The sequence below is a fragment of the Choristoneura fumiferana genome, chromosome 20 (assembly GCF_025370935.1).
Source record: "Choristoneura fumiferana chromosome 20, NRCan_CFum_1, whole genome shotgun sequence".
In the NCBI taxonomy this organism is placed as follows: Eukaryota; Metazoa; Arthropoda; class Insecta; order Lepidoptera; family Tortricidae; genus Choristoneura; species Choristoneura fumiferana.
Genome location: NC_133491.1, coordinates 7,526,402 through 7,544,633, shown reverse-complemented (window position 1 = coordinate 7,544,633; position 18,232 = coordinate 7,526,402). Strand labels below are relative to the sequence as shown.

Genomic DNA, 18,232 nt, shown 5'->3' with positions numbered 1-18,232 from the left:
GGGCCACATATTTGGCTGATGGTACATTATTTCAAGGGTCAATTTCGTTAACGTATTAATTTGAGATACGAGACTTACTTAAAAGTAGTGACGATATGTGTAAAATGTGTACCAAATTTAAGGTAAAAATTGAGTTCCAAGAAAACCGAGTATATGAAATGAAATGAAATACACATACCTACTAGCACGGCAATGAGATTTATATAGTTATCAGACGAACAATTCGGTTCCACCCACAGAACTAATGAGAGGAATAGAAATCATCATCATCACCATCTTCTATACTAATAAACAAACTTATGAACTTTTCGTATCTAAAATAGAAATCTGTTCCTTTACCTTCACAAGCCTGTCCTCCATTGGCAGCCGTAGGGTTGTCACATTTCCGGGTGCGACACATACACATATCGGGTTTCTCATCGCCATACACTGAGTGAGACGTGCCATCTTGCATACAAGGCTCCCAGTTGGACCAGGACGACCAGCCGCCGTCCACTAAAAGCAAGAAAAAAATCGTAGTTTCTTGATGTGGTAAGCCCTAACATCTTTCATTGACTTTGGTTTAAACTGTCAGTATCTTTTCCCTACTGCACGCCGTCATCTATGTATAAATGAAATCACTTTTTTAAACTACTCCGTTGTCTCTAGCTAGTCTCACCTGGTGCGTTTTCTTCAGGGCACCTTCCAGTATCTTGTACGAAGTCTGGGTCGTATAGATGCGAGGCGGCTCGTACGCAGGTCTCTCTCGCGTCGTGCCAGCCGCAGTGCGGGTCCGCGGCCCGGACGCAGCCCGAGCGGCCGCGGTATCGCGAACAACGCTCGCTGCCGATGCGGAGTACTCCGTTGTCGTTGCCGATGTATAGAGACATCTGAGGGGGGGTTAGGATGGGATTATTTAGTCCATAGCGTATAGGAATCGAACTGAAACTTTGCTCACTCGCGACCTTCAAAGCGAAAGGCGCGTGTGAGCAAAGTAATTGTGTTTAGTTTATTGATATTGACCTCCACAAAGTAACGCCTGATTCAATAAATTGTAGAGGAATTGGTTTGGTATCTTGGTAAAAATAGCATTTGCTTTAGTATTTAAAACCATTTTTATCTACAGATAAAAGTTGCTAAACAACAGGCTTGGTAATAATAATATCACTAAAACAAATTGGTAGTTAAAAATGTAAGACAATTTCTGGGCAAGTTTACTGGACAGACAAACATTTTCCCAACAAATAAATAAATGCTAAAAACACGCTTGAACTAACAGCGAAAACATACTCACAGTATCTTTCACAAACTGCATAGCTCGCACCGTAAACCCTTTTCCGTCTCTCAGCCTCCACTTCTCCACCAAACACGCTCCATCATAACGCGGCAACACTGACAGCTTCAGCACATCGCTGGCCTGTGTTGCCACAAACAACACGAGCTGTTTCTCCACACCTTTAGCGCTCGTGACGTCAACAGTGACGTATGTAAAACGATCTGACGTCACTTGGTATATCGGCTCGTCCGATATTGGTTGGATTGAGTCGTACATTAAGTAGTAGTTCTGGTATTCTAGGCCTTGTTGGGTTCTGAAAGGGAAACGCCATAATTATAAACCATAATGCCATATATTTTTTTTGTATAATTACCTAAAAAGCCTATGCACACAGATTTTGTTAGCGCAGTGGACGCACGTTAACGGTTCCGTAAATTCCCAAAAAAGTAGTGTAAATAAGACAGAGTTCCGTTTGAAGCACGTTAACCCGCGTCACCAACGAGAATGAAATATACTTTTTAAACATAAACTCGAAAACATAACAAATCAGGATTCCGTAATCACCACTGTTTAACACTAATAGACCTAACATCTGGTAGCATGGTGAACGGTTGCTCTGAAGATGAGCCCTGGTTGAGTTCGAAACGCGTCAGTGTAGTGTGGTGGTGGTGATAGATGGGTTTGTGTGATTTGCGTATGTTCTTACTGTGTGGAGGTGGAGGAACTGCATGAACTCACATTTTTTGCATAAACGTAGGTATCATAAGGTCGCGGTGAGCAAAGTAACACCTCATTGAATAAATGGTTTTGATTGTGATTTTTGTTTATTTACCTTGAATTCTGCACGCATCGGAAGCGCTCCCTGGCCCACGGCGACGGCGAGCGCGATTCCCACGACGATGAAGGCGTATCTTGAACTTTGTACGGCCCCTCGAATACCGATTGGATCTCCGACATATTGTACACACACACAGCACTGCCGGCTATGCTGTTGCTGTAATAATGAACGTTGATAATTTTAATAATTATTTACATACATTTTGAAAGTCAAACCAAAAGACGAACGCTGTAGGCTTATTGTGGGCAATAGGGCATCTATGGTAGACTGACGCTGGTACACCAATAATATATTGTCAACATTCACTCACACCTGACCTAACTATACATAACATTGGCCAACGGGTGACACCAGGGTAAAATTAAACACGTTTATTACTAAAGATTTTGTGAACAAATAAGCTCTTTGATGCGCTGCAAAAACGCCACGGCACGCCTTTCACAAAAAAAAAACATTCTTAAAACTAATATTCTGAGGGTTACATATTTGAATATCGAAAATTAAAATACCTACAGTTAAAATGTCGATGTTCAAAATATCGAAAATTAAATTATCGATTGTATCACAATATCGAAAGTTGTTATACCTATGGTCAAAATGTCTAAGATTGAAATGTCGATTGATTAAAATATCGAATGAGTAAAAATATCGATAGCCAATATATCTAAGTTGTAAATGTCAACATACGTATGCTTTATTTATTCGTCCTTTCTCTTAATAGCATTTATTTTACATAATCTAGTCATTTTTAGCACAGTTCTAACCTAACCGAACCAAATATTTTTGGTAATTCATGTTCAATAGGTTAGGTTAGGTTAGTATTGCGTCAAGGCGCGAAGCGCCTCAACTGAGCGAAATAGGAGCTCCGCGAAGCGGAGCTCCGTCAACTCTGTCACGTGATAGTTCATACATAGGATATTCGATACTCTGTACTTCGATATCTTGGACTTCGATATTTATATCTTTTGATGTCACTTTTGTTTCATGTTATTTTCGATATATTGGACGTAGATTATCTAATCATTCCACAATATAAACTTTCGTTATTTTAGTTTTCGATAATTATGATACAGTCGATATTTTAATTTTCGATATTTTGAATATCGACATTTTACCCGTAGATATTTTAACTTTCGCTATTCAAATATGTAACCATTCTGAATTTACATTCACGTACAAAACATACAAGACTTATCTATAAATTCAACACACAAATCTATAAATTATCCGTCTTACCTAGGCGTAGTGAAGGTGGCTACGAGAATTTTCTCCTGCGGAAGATATTCGATGCCTTGCACCTCGTCATAATGGAAAGGAACTTCTCCAGGCACAGCGCACTTCAGGCGCGCCTTGAGAAACGTGTTCCAATTGTCTGGCTTCAAGTGACTGCCATTGTCATTCTTGCAGACGCGGGCGATTCGAGAGTACACCGCCTGAAGATAAAATGCGAAGAATTCAAATCAAACGGATTTGAAATTATAGTTGTTGCTGGTTTGAAATTTAAAAAACTATTTTTGTATTTTTTTGTTTTGCAGAAGCATTTGGGGGGGGGAGGCGTGATATTATGCTGAATGCTGATAAATGGACTTCAGCAACGAAACTCTTCATTAGATCAATTAAAAAATATTTTCAAACTTATCAAGACTGGTTGCAGCTGAGCACATCCATATTCTTCTTCAATTTCTTTAAACTTTATTCACCTTTCCGCAGTTTAAGAACTCGACAGCGAACTCCCGAAACACGAAGTAAACGTAGTCGTCGTCTTCGAAGCTCCCCACGAACTGTGGCTGGTTGAGCCAGGTCAGATCGTACTCTAGCGTGCGGAGCGTGCCAGAACTACGTTGCGAGGCGCCGGGCGACCTGGTGTTCGGAGGAAACGATAGATGGCGTTGATATCAATTTTAAACAGTGCTAAGCGCACAGTCAAGGAAACTGAATCATGTACTAGGGTGGAAGCTTTGTGCTACTAATGTGATGTTGACATCCCATACATCTGCCAAAGAAATCATAACGAAATTGGGTATGAAAAGGTTCCACCCTGGTACGTGATTCAGTTTCCTCGACTGTACGTTGGGCTTAGGCTAGTAAAACACCGAGCATGATTCCCGAAAAGTGTACGTTTGATATATATATGTACAAATGTCATCACATTTTTTGACATTGACCATGCGAACTTCGATTTTCGAGACAGCCGGTGAAATTACTGGCACTTGAGGTATCCCATGTTAGGCCTCTAGGTTGGCAACGCATCTGCAATACCCCTGGTGTTGCAGATGTTTATGGGCGGTGGTGTGGATTGCTCCTTTTCCATCCAGTCGAATGATCCACTACGATTAAGACTTTTTGCAAAATCCTTTTCATTCAAACCTACATCGACCGGGGTCAAATCTGGGACTCAGGTTATCTAACCACTAGGCTATTGGCTGTCAACTTTAATCCAGGTTTAATGATTTTCAACCACATTTATTTTTTGCTGCAAGCGACTCTACATAAGAGTGGTTTTTTTTATTTCTTTCGAATTATATCCAACCAATAAATTACATTAAATTTGAGAATAACTAAAACAACTAGACCTCATTTGGTAATGCAGAAAATAACTCAATATAGAGGAATTCATACCTGTATATAGCCGTATGTGAGCTGGAGAAATCGATGGGCGTCGCGGCGTAATACTCTCCATTGCTGGACAAAATAGTGGTCACGTTAGAGTGGGGATTGTAGGGGCAGTTCGCTATTCCCGAAACCCATTGGGACACTGTGCTTATTGACTCGATCTGAAAAGAAAAACTCTATTAGGATTATTTAGGATTGAAGTAAAATGCATTGGCGCTTGGTGTCAAGGACCTATTTTAAATAGTTATACTCGTAGTACACAATACACATGGGATATTCGCAACAGACTGGCTTTATTAAAAAAAGAATAACGGTGAATATAGTTACTAATTATTAGGATACATAGATGGCGTTAGTGGTAGTAAACAGAAATAATTTTGATACATCATACTTATAATAGCAATAGCAGTTGCCCACGGACGACATTGTATGCAGGGAAAAGTAGCTTATGTTAATATGGGACAGTGTAGCTTTATTCTATGACAGATTTTTAAAATCAATTCAGCAGTTCCTACACACAAACATATAAAGTTAACCGCTTTATTATATTAGTACAGAAAGTTAATGATATGATGCGTTAGCTCTCATTTGGAATCATGACAGAGAAAGTAGTGTTGGCAATTACAGAAAGACAGAAAGAGAGGGCACTATTTTCTCAGTACCGTGCCGCAGCGCCTAATGTTACTACACTTTTTCGCTGCGCAGGCATGTCTAAACTTCCAAACCTTTGATTGCAGGTCCTTCAACGTAGTGATGCGATTGGAGCCGTCAGTGACTCGAGTGAATTGGTTAAACTCGTAATTCGAGTGAAAACAAAATGGACTCGGGTTCATTTGCACTCGAGTTATCGAGTCAACTCGGCGTGCTTTTGATTAATGACATAAATATTACTAAAAGGTACTTAAAAAATCTTAATCTTAACTAATCGAAACTCAGCTCGAGTGATACATTCTTACTCGAGTGGTAAGGACTGTAAGTAGTTTACTAGAGTGACTCGAAAACTCGAGTGACTTTGTAAAATTACTCTAGTGACTCGAGTCACAAAATACGACTCGAGTCGCATCACTACTTCATCGTCCGCGTCCGCGCCACAAGCTGCGAATGTGGTGTAACTCACCGCATACGAGGCTACTAGTGTGTAGTAGTGGCTACTTGTTGTCACCGGTAGCTCAAGCGAAAGCTCTCTATACCACTATCAATATCCCGCTGCCCGGAATACCATAAACTATGGAACAGGATGCGTTTCTGTCGTTTAGTTGTATCCGGTACGTCCCTTACAACCGAATGATCTATGGCGTGGCGGATCCACGGGGGTGGTGAGGTAGGTTAAATGCCTCTTTGGCAGTCGTAGATACAACGGTTCAGAAATTAATCGTGTTCCATTATTAATGCGCGAATGCTAGTTGCACTTGACAGAATTTCGGCACATTCTGCTTGGTAGCAAAATGATAATGCTTCTATATTGGCTAAAGCAGTTCTGAGTGATTAGTCCTCACCTCTCTCCAGCTGCACTCTGGACTGAAGGCATTCGTGCCACATGCGAACAGCTTGTGCCCATGTGACAGCAGAACCTTGACGTAATTGTGACAGTCGTCTTCAGTTTGACCCTTGTCTTGGCACAGTTTGGACTTGTTCGTTGGTGCGGGCCAATCCGCACGCTCCAGTGGACGAAGGCCTCGTAAAGATAGACGGAAGAGGGTGTCCCTGGAACAAATTAAACGTATAAATTAATGATAGCCATGCCGCCATTCTTTAATTTCGGCGCGGGTTAAATCGGCGTCATAGACTTTCTGTGCCTCGCTCTAAGCTTGTAAGTTCTAATATTTTACAACTGGACAATCTGTACTGCACGTAATACACTAGGTATATATTCTTACAATTGATGTGTACTTTGTAACTACGCTAGTTTTTAGGATGCTAACTAATAATGTTAATGACAAACTCAAATTTATCGCTTTTTTCATAGGTTTCATAGTTTTGTTTTTATAAATATTAAAGTTTATTAAAATAAAACGTCCGAATTTAAAGATTTCATTCGAAAATTCATGATTAGTTCTCATTAGCGTTTATTCTGTTGCTAGTAAGCAATTGTTTTATTTAGGTTATCGATAAAACAAAAGCAACAATTTCATTGTTGTGCGCGGATTTATCATACGCATAAACAATTTATACGGTTCGATATTAGGTAGGCACATTGCCTTATTAGAGCCACAGCACATCCCACTATCCCACTAATATAATAAATGCGAAAGTTTGTAAGTCTATTTGTTTGTTTGTTTGTTTGTTACTTCATCACGTCTAAACCGCTGAACCGATTTAGATGAAATTCGGTATACAGATAATTTGCGTCCCGGGGAAGGATAGGATAGTTTTTATCCCGGAAATACCATAGTTCCCGCGGGATAGTAAAAGCCGAATTCTACGGGGACGGAGTCGCGGGTAACGGCTAGATCTAAATTTAAATAATCTTATTATTACAAATATGGAAAATATGGAAATACTTATTTTTCTTTGAAACTGAATCACGTGTAAACAAGTAAGTAAAAAGATTTGACGGAAATTCGGCACATAGAAACACTGACCATGCATATATACTACTTCATGCTTACTTCATGTCATGCAACACTGAACTAAGTCGCAGCGCACGCATCTCTAGTAGGTATGAAAAGTTTTTTAATAAATATAAACTATGTAGGTCATGCAAAATAATTGAGGTTAAAGATAGACATAGGTATATGTCAGCAGTAGTAAAACAATGAAACCAATTTAAGCCAATTGACATTAAATTTGGTGTCAACTTATGAGTTTCGTAGGTAAAGCCTCTTAAGTTCCTATTTAGCACTCGGTGGAACTCTGTCAAAGGGAGCCTCTGCTGTCGTTATCAAGTTTTTTTTGATAAGTGCGGAAAATGCTGACTGTGACAGGATTCTACCCAGGGCTAAATAGGAACTTCTCAGGCTTTAACTCTTTAGTTTTATGTATATTTTATGGATTATAGATTCAGCCAAACTCAAACTGTTTAATTTAATAACATCGTTTCGTTTTTATTTTTTTTGTTTTTGTAAACACAGTAAGCTAGCTAACCTAGACATCTAACCCTAAAAGGGAGTAATTATTTTAAAATTACATTTATAAGTACAATGTTTCGTATTCCAGATAGTTTACATACAATATTGTACCAGTTTAGAATACAGCCGTCATTCGGGCATTTTAGAAAAGTTTATTTTCTACTATAAATTACTTAATCACCACTAATAGAAAGGCCATAAATAAGTCAGCTATACAGGTAATGAATCCATCCATCTCGCAACAGGAAGCATACGAGTAAATAAGCCATAGCCCATAAATTAGCGTACAGCTCACTTAATAGACCGCTGTATGAAACATAATACATTCGCGATGTACGCACAATCGTATGTTTCCTATATCGAATAACCTTACGGCCACCGCAATGACATAAATATCGTGTTGAGTGTAATATTACTTGTGTTATGCAAACTGTACAGTATCCGATTGAGAGAATTATTCATTTTGCAAGCGCGTACTAGAGTAGCATATTTTTGTTGTTGATAAAGTAGTTCTGATTAAGAGTTCTAAAAAAGGGCCTTCATTTCTTTCAGTTAAGAATTTCCAGTGCTCATTTTAGGCCCTAATTTCATGCGCTTAACTTTTAAGTTTTTATCCCGGCTCTTAACATCGATATACCAACAGAATCAGCTAAAGTCCATGAAGTACTTGATCCTAGGGAATCAAAAATGTCGTGCTAAGGATATAGTCACTCTTATTTTTCATCTCTAAGTTCCCGTACCGTTAGGCAAATGTTACATTTCCCCTCAAGCCGACCAACGATAATTCCAACGGCAAATGACCTGTAATATTCATTAGAATCTTTCAAATTTCTCTTTGCCAGTGAGTAGATAACGCTTCCTGTATATACTAGGCGAGGCGAAAACCACTTGCTCAAACAGAACTGCTTTAATATCTGGCTTACGTTCACAATAACTGCAGCGGCGTATTGACAGAACCTTGCTCCCCCTTTTGATGACCGCCGCCGTAATTCACACTAGCTAATGTTACGCGAGATGATCTAAATACATCGTAAAGTTTCGTGTTTGAGGCTACCGTGCGTAAGCTATTATCAAGATTCTTTAACTGCGGTAGTAACACTAGTAATACCCTTAACTGGTGGTATAACGCGGTTTATGGAGTGAAATGTGTAGAATTTACAAGACTCGTTGCAGCCGCATCGTTAGTTTGACCGCTATGAGGCTTACGAATAGTTACGAACAGGCTGAGCACTAATGAGGCATGCCAGTACGTGGTAAGACGATAGGCAGTTCGCAGTAGCAGCTTTGCGTGCAGCAGTTGGTAGGGATATTTTAATACATGTGTACTTACACGGAATTCCCTTCGACCGTCTGTTTTTCCGGCTATTCAAAACTAGAGTGAATATGCTGTTACTAAACGTGTGAGCTACATCTTCGTCCTCGTGTGCAGTGACCATGAGGCGAGTGAGATAGATGTCAATGGTTATCAGTTTAAAAAAATCATGATACTTTCTTAGGGTGTTAATTCTTACTCAGTTCAGTTACATGTTCCCTTGAAAAACTTAAATTTTGTTTTGCCACGTTTTGTTTTTAACCTTTTCTTTTCGTTTAAGAAACTTTCCTAAGCCATACCTATATCGTAGGATATCTTTATGACAAAACCCACAACTCGCATTGCCCACTCTCGCCCACCAACTTATGTCCAGTGTCGATCAATATTAGAGTGCAGAAAACGGGATAAGACTTTTTTTCATTCATTAACATACCCGTCATGTTCTCTAAGCTGTTTTACAAACTCTGCTTAGAAGATAAATTGCTCAAGTGCCATTATCGACGAATGGAGATTAAATAAATCTGAGCAACGTGGTCAGGCGACCTGGGAGTTTTTTGCTCGTTGCTCATTTCCTTTTACCGCGACATAATTTAACTACAGCGGATGGACAAGTGGTTTTATACATTTTTTCTCGAGTTGCCGGCACGTATTAGGTTTCTATTTCACGGTAATTAAAAAACAGCTGTCAGATACACTGACCGGGTTTTAGGTATACATTCGGCTACTTGATAAAAAAATATCCAATTACATAACAGCTACTGGTTTGTACTTTAACTTATTGGCTTGTATAGACACCAACCAACATGTTCGTTCATAAATAAAAACATCTTTCGTACCACATCGTCCGCACTATCTAGCTTGTAGCAGTGTACCCACTAAAGCATAATATCTAACTGGAAATGCACCGGCTTCTAGAATTTCTAGATAGTTAAATCATTCAATTACCCAACAAAATTCCTAGGCGCCAGACGACATTATTATGCGAAACGGCCCAAAAGCGAAATCAAACTTTGTATATAGGCGGTTAGTTCGCGCAATTGAGTTGCAATGACATTCCGTTATAACCTGTCCAGTGCAATGATAAGCACAATGTATCTACGACAAGCAGGTGAATGACTCACACTATTTGTACAAGTTATTAGGCGTGCACGCCGCATTTATCAACATCAAAATCATATTATCTTAATATAAAAATATTATTTTTAACTTCACAATCAGGCTCGCGCTCAATACTTTACTTTGCAGTTTTGACAGCAATTATACACGGTAGTTAAGCTATCAATTTATCTGCAAGCAGTCAAACGAGATGTCGATCGGGAGACATCGTAATCAGAGAAACAAGTCGCGTTTTTTCCTCGCTTGTACTTACTTAATTGACAGTAAGAAACCGTAAGCATATGCTAATTGAGCTTGCAAGGCCGCAGAAATGCATTTCGGAGTTAACTCGAAGGCATAAATAGTTAAGGCACTCACCTTGCGCCCACGATCACCTGGTCCCTTGCCACATCGAAAAGCAGTTGCGAAAATGACTTAGTGCTGTTATCTTCGAACATATCGGTGTCGGACGCCAGGAGATCTGCAACGGAGTTAATTTTAGTCGCGACAATGTAAACAAGACATTTCCAAATGAATACTTTAACCAGGAACCTGTACGAAACCAATTAACGTTCGAGCACTGCAAATACTCTATTAGCTGTGTATACTTTACGACGACACGTCCATCAAGCAGATAAGTCGCTAGAGACGTTTCACGGTAAATATTTAATGTATTTACGATTGTCAATTAAAGCTTGCTTTACTCGCAAGAGCTGGGATGACCTCGATGCAAGCGCAATGTGGACAACTACGCCGAATTAAACCTGTTTAGATATTCCCCGTGAGTACTGTGGCCATTCCCGTCATGAAAAAAACATTTTCAAGTCGCTTTGGAGTTGATTAATTCGAGATGTCGCTGCATTTGCATATTATCTCCCACAGCGCCGTGTGCATGCATACACGCTCTCAAAGTCAACGAACTAAACCACGAAAGTCAACATTGTGGCTATCTTTTTTACAGGCTCCACAAACGAACATAGGTAACAAAAAAGCTTTTGTGTTTGCCGACTTTGTATGAACGGTTGCAGGACTAAACAAAACTTAAACACAGTATAGTATGTACACCTACATGTTTATGGTCAGTAAAAAACACTTTACCTTGTCTGTTAACTATCCTGAAATCATCTTCAGGCATCTCTCCCTTGCTGACAGTTCCTAGTAGTATTAAAGCAGCAACTTTGTACAGTCGCGGCAACATCATGGCTGCGTCGGCTCGTTAACCTGTCGTACAAAAGATTGCATTCAGTTACACGCAAAAATTACTGTCGTTTAACGTGTTTTCTCCATAACGAGACAACAGAAACTAGACAGAAATAGTACAGCGCTTCTAATCTGCTAATAGTTTTTATGCAAATGTCTTGATCATTTTTATTATAGACAAGTTAATTACGATAACTTTCCTTTGCGAGAGCCGAATTCAACGGGTGCTCTGTGGGAGCTCTCGATCGAATTCTCGTACGATCGACATGTCGTTTAACGTTAAAATCAAGCCCGTTTAACTTGCGTACCAGTATACTTGTGTACCTAAGTCCCATTAGAAACGGTAACTAATACCACTTCAATAGTTTTTGTTACGTAAAAAAGGCAGTCTGACCGTCTGGCAAACAGAGGAATCAATAAATCATTTGCGGGCGCATTGTACGGACATTATACAATGTTTAAAGCTACCAATATAAGTTTAATTTGAGTTGCTAACTACTGAAAAAAAACATTAAATATGTAGATCTTATCTTATCTTTCGTGAGTTGTGAATGTCGTGATTAATGCTTACGTTATTGCATCGATTAAGTTCATTCTTGATGCAGTCATCGACTTAAAAATACACATTGTGCACGATACCGCTGCATCTTTTATCATGCTCAAAATAAATTCTCCGAGCGGTACTTCTTTATATTATTTGAGAACAAGTCCATTAGCTCTCATATAAGTTATTCTAAACATAATATAACCGTTATGCTTGCTCGTATTGAGGCATTTGTTTGTGTAAGACATATAATTATGTCAGCGTAGGACGATCCATCATTGTTTAACTAACTAATAAAGTTTTCGTAACACTGTACATCACACACAGGCCGTCCAGTCCAGATAACACATGCCTGTTTATAAATTCACTATTTAATCCGTATTAAATTTATGCCTCAAGTGTCTTCAATAGATTCGACCCACATTTCAAGAGCTCTATTTCATATCCACAAGATATCTTGTAAGAATTATTTTTCTTTACTTTTGATAGCGCAGGCTACCGTATATTTAGCTCAAGTGGTTCAGGTGTGGCAGGTGGAACGGCCTTTAGAGCAAATATAAAAATTGATAGCAATATCAATTTATAGAGGACTACTTTAAACAGTGATTACGTAGTTAGTAAGTGGGTAATCACCTACATCTGGTCATCGATAGTCATTAGACTGATAAAGTATCATCTAGTGTAGACATAGCCTCCGCTTAAGTTGAAAGTAGGTTGATAATCAACTACGCCTAACTACTCTCGCTGGTATAATGTATTTTACATGTTTTATTTAATTACTTTATCATGCAATTCGATATTGATAACCTACGCACGGCATGTATTTAGCCTGTGAAACTTTTAAAACTCATTATTATTCAGACAAAACGACGAGAGTTAATTGGTGTCGGGCTGGAATACAAATGTAGATACTTACTTTACTTACACCTAATTGGTAATGGGTAACGACACATTAAAAGGTAAACAGGCTCGATCTTAAATAAACAAATAATTTTAAAGCATTACTGATCGACCTCAATTGATACGAAAAGTGTTTACTCACTATAGTAGTAAAACTCCTTAACCGATAAGATATGGGCACTCATTCCGTATCACTCGAATGTATAGTAATGGAGAACGTGCATTAAGAGTTATGCAACATTGGGACAGTTGTGGCTAGTGATTGTTTAATCATGAGCTACGCTTTTTTTACAGCCGGTGAAATTACTGGCACTTGAGGTACCTATTCCATCTTAGGCCTCTAGGTTGGCAACGCATCTGCAATATCCCTGGTGCTACAGATGTTTATGGGCGGTGGTGGACTCTTACCACCAGGAGACCCACTTGCTCGTTTGCCATCCAGTCAAATAAAAAAAAATTAACCCCTGAAACGGTCTCAGACAAAAGCCTCTATCAGTCAGGAAAATTCCCATGACAGTAATAAATTTCGAAAAATCTAGACCTGTTGCATCTTAGATCCGAAATGGACGATGAAAAGCCGGACGGAAACCAGCTATTTTTATGCAGTTTTTAAATTTGCTATGGGAACATATATTTTGCGATTTTTATATCTAAAATAAACGAAGCGTCATTTTCAAGACTGGTAAAAGAGAGATGGAACATCTCAACCACTAGAAAATAGTGAGTTATGTGCCATGTCCTATAGATATACGACTATCAGCAGAAGATGAAAACGGCCAATCAACGACCAGTGTCTACGCCATTTCTTGCAACGATCAAGGTTTCTAAAGTCGGATACGTACATAAATACAAATTCTACCGCCTACCAATTATTGAGTTGAGTTTCATCCCGTGTATGTATTAATGAAGTGTATGTACATGCACAGAATCGATAACCAAATAGATCTCGATAATCAATTTATACAATTTTAAATCGATATCAGGTCATTCGTCATTTAGGGCGCACATCAGTTGGTTCAGTGTAGTTCAAATCCATATTCCTATAACCCACGCATGAACGGCGAATGCGGTGCTTAGACTTTTTAATACAATAAAGCTATGCTGATAGTAAACAGGACTAGCTTTGCATTTTCACATTTTTATGGCAATAATGTTGCTTTATCTGTATATTCGTATGCGAATTGTACCTACTTATACAACTAAAGTAAGATAGCTTTGTAGAAGATAATTTTCCTCCGGATGTTCTGGGCACAACAAAACTAGGTGCATCTTATCACAAACCCTATGCAAAATTATACTCGTTTCGTTTTAGTGCTAAATAACAGCTTAGGTACCTATACTAAAATTATATTAGCTGGGCAACATTTGCGCTTCAAACAAAATAAGCAGCGACGAATTATAAAGACGATTATCAAGATTTTACTTCATCTTTATCGAGTTTAGCTTCGAGTACATAAAACATGTCGAGCTATCAGTTACAATATCATTTAATATGATATTTAAAAAGAAATTTCAGATTAAATTGTTGCTTTATGTTTAAGTTCCAGGTGACATGGATATGATCCGAAGTGCTCGTCGTTGGGAAAAGAAAGCTCGAGCCTTTTAAGGAGCCCTATACCCACTCCTATAGAAACTGTGATTTTTTTCCGGCTGATCATGAATCGCGAGTATGATGAAAGATAATGAGATTTTCGATGACGACATATCATACATATGTATGTATAGATCGGGTAGGTAGGTACGTATCAAATACATATAGTTTAAAAATAATAATGGACGAAATACATAAAGGTCATTTGATATAGGTGTAAGTAATGCAATTTTCTCACAAATTTACGTCTTTATAGAATTGTTATAAAATAAACTTAAAGCCAACTACCTATATTATGTAAATAAATCAATCTGTAGATTACACGGTTATTAAAGGTTGTATAATGTATTATCAAATAGTTTACCCGAAAATTATGTTACATCAAATGACCATTTTGTATTTCGTCTATTATTTTTTTAAACTATTTATTTTGATACGTTCCCATTTGGATCAACCACAAACTAAATGAGGTAACTCGAAAAAAAAATTTTTTTGTTGATGTTTTCTCATGTGCTTTTTCCCGCGATTGTACATAATTGCAGGTAGATAAAGGGTGTACGTGCCGCCAAGCGTGTTCACACTTCGCACACACGGAACACATAGTGGTAAACAAGGCGGGAACAATGGGGCTCACAGGCGAACAAGAGCCACTGTTTCTCGGAATAGCGAGCGCGGACCCATATATCAGGAGAACTGGTTAGGATCGCGAACACGCGAGGTTCTGTGTGGTTCTGTGAGCTTCAAGCTTAAGGTTCAGAAGGAAAATCGAAGTTCGTATCGTACCATCCCTCCCACTCTCGCATTAATTAATATGAGCGTCAATGGGACGGACGGCAAGATACGAGGTTCGAATTTTGCACTTCGTAGTGTAGGGCCTGGCAACAATTAAATGAACCTAGGTAGAATAACTCGTGTGTCCTATACCTGTCGCAGACGCTGTGTGATATTCTGTTAGGAGTAAGTTAATAGACGTCAGAGTACTAATCACTAATTCCTCGGAACGTACTACAACTTAATAATGCATGTTCTGATAATTCGTGCACTTATTTCGTTATTAAGTAGGTAGTACATGAATTATCTGAAGGAGGCTTTTAACCCGGAGGGGGTCCATATTAATACTTAATATATACATATCAATTTATTAAATTTAGAAATTTATTAATTTATTACTGTTATTTGTTTTGCATGATATGTTTTAAATAATTATTTCAAATTGTAATGTAAGTAATATAATTAAATACAATAAACTAAATTAATTAAATGTGATAAAATGATTTTAAATATGGAATAAATAAAGCTATATTATTATTATTATTACATGAATTATCAGGGTGTGCATTATTAAGTCATAAAACTCGAGGCACATATTCCAGGACGCACATTAACCATACCACAATACCCCTTATTTTGAACTGATTTCTTCTGTCACGTGATAACTTCTTTTGTTCCTACCTACCCTAAATTAAAGTCATTGTTGGTGTCAATCTATTATTTTGTTTGTGTGAACTGATGTACATAGGTACTTAATTATTTAAGTAATGTGAATAAATAAATAACAGGCATTAATTAAAAACAGTGATCCAATGAATTAATTTTAATTTAAAACACCCTATTGACCATGAAGAAGTCAATGTCAGGAACTTAAGAAGTTACAATTTTATAAATAATGCAGGGTCAACAGGAAGGTACTATACTTTACTGTACCTACCAATATCTAAATACTATACTTTAGTAAGTCTGAAACAAAAATTAAGAGGTAACTTAATTTAGGTGCAATAACCGTACAATCTGTTAAAGTGGACAGATCAGATACCCACGATACACACACACACACACACGCACGCACGCACGCACGCACGCACGCACGCACGCACGCACGCACGCACGCACGCACGCACGCACGCACGCACGCACGCACGCACGCACGCACGCACGCACGCACGCACGCACGCACGCACGCACGCACGCACGCACGCACGCACGCACGCACGCACGCACGCACGCACGCACGCACGCACGCACGCACGCACGCACGCACGCACGCACGCACGCACGCACGCACGCACGCACGCACGCACGCACGCACGCACGCACGCACGCACGCACGCACGCACGCACGCACGCACGCACGCACGCACGCACGCACGCACGCACGCACGCACGCACGCACGCACGCACGCACGCACGCACGCACGCACGCACGCACGCACGCACGCACGCACGCACGCACGCACGCACGCACGCACGCACGCACGCACGCACGCACGCACGCACGCACGCACGCACGCACGCACGCACGCACACACACACACACACACACACACACACACGCACGCACGCACGCACGCACGCACGCACACGCACGCACGCACGCACACACGCACACACACACACAATTTTTTTAAATGTAGTTTTAAGTGTAATTAACTTGTTTCTTGGCAATAATTTATTTTTATTTATAATCTAATAATTCATTCCCTTGTGGCAAATTACATAAATCACTTAATTCAACTTAATAGACCAAATAAATGACAAGTTTTCGTTTTTGATTGAAATATTTATATGGTGTTTTTTGAAATTTTTTTATCATGCTGGTGACTGCTAAAATTAAATTTTTTTTATTTTTTAAATATGTTTAATGAATTTAGCATTTATAACAAGCAACAACAAAACTGTCAATTGAGCTGTACTGACCAGTTTGGCTTATTGCCTCTCAAGCAAAGGGTTATGGGTTTGTGCCTGGGCTCGCACCTCTGCATTACCCTGAATTTTTGAGCAAAATGACATTTGAAATTTACCATAAGCTTCACAGTGAAGGAAATAATCGTGAGGAAACTTGCACACATTTATGAAGAAATTCAATGGTGTGTGTGAAATTTTCAATCTGCACTGGGCTTGCATAGGAACTACAGCCTAAGTCCTTTCATTCTGAGAGGAGGCCTGTTCCCTGCATTGGGACTTATACAGGCCAAGATAACGATGATAAAGTACCAATGAAATTAATTTCATAGTGACTACTATTACTAATACTATTACTACTACTATACATACATTACTATTTTAATCGTAACTTGTTTATCAGTGATCACAATCACTACACTAAAACCTATGATAATAAGCATCAGGCAATGTGTACAGAGAAATAAATGAGTTTGGCCTCATCTAAATTGCAACATGGCCATGGTTATGATTTGAAATTCATTGTGAGAATAATTTGCATTTTCGTTCGTACCAGACAATTGATGTTCATAACATATAATCAAATGGTATTTTTTGAATGAAGTCATCCAAAGACTCCTTTGTCAGCTTGTGTATTCATTTATTCAGGTAAATTGTAGTATATATGGCCCATTTTGCTCAGTACTCGGTCTTGTATTTACAAACAAAGATAGCTGTCATTTACATACAAAATGGAGCATGGAATTTACATGTGACTTAAGAGATTTATGAGTTTTTTTAGACTCATTATGGTTTTTTACATTATGCAGCTGTTGTTATGGATGCATGTAGATAAAGACCTTGTCACATAAATTTTACGTTAGTTGCGTTTACCCAATAGTTTGTCAATTGTACAGTACTATTATCTACACTATGGTTTAAGTAATTAACTAAAGATAAACAAATTACAGGGCATGTGCAGAACAGTCATTTGACAAATTGCCATGGGTACGTACACCTAATTTCTGTTAGTAATTTTGTTGAGTAACGAAAATAAGACAAATGGAATGAAAATAATATAATAACACATAATTGGTTTATAATTAGGCAAAGATGCTGGTCATAAAAACAAAATTAACTACAAAAATGTAAAGACTG

The 18,232-nt window shown here is 38.7% G+C and overlaps 1 protein-coding gene across 1 annotated transcript in view; it reads right to left on the bottom strand.

Annotated features, from left to right (window-relative positions):
* LOC141438929 (semaphorin 5c-like) overlaps nucleotides 1-18,232 on the bottom strand; it is a 68,851-nt gene that overhangs the window by 10,353 nt on the left and 40,266 nt on the right. Inside the window, 10 exon segments of the mRNA XM_074103005.1 lie at nucleotides 340-495; nucleotides 659-869; nucleotides 1,274-1,568; nucleotides 2,088-2,249; nucleotides 3,330-3,526; nucleotides 3,794-3,953; nucleotides 4,713-4,867; nucleotides 6,203-6,410; nucleotides 10,560-10,662; nucleotides 11,280-11,402. Of these exon segments, the coding sequence (XP_073959106.1) occupies nucleotides 340-495; nucleotides 659-869; nucleotides 1,274-1,568; nucleotides 2,088-2,249; nucleotides 3,330-3,526; nucleotides 3,794-3,953; nucleotides 4,713-4,867; nucleotides 6,203-6,410; nucleotides 10,560-10,662; nucleotides 11,280-11,382 (1,750 nt within the window). The 5' untranslated portion in view covers nucleotides 11,383-11,402.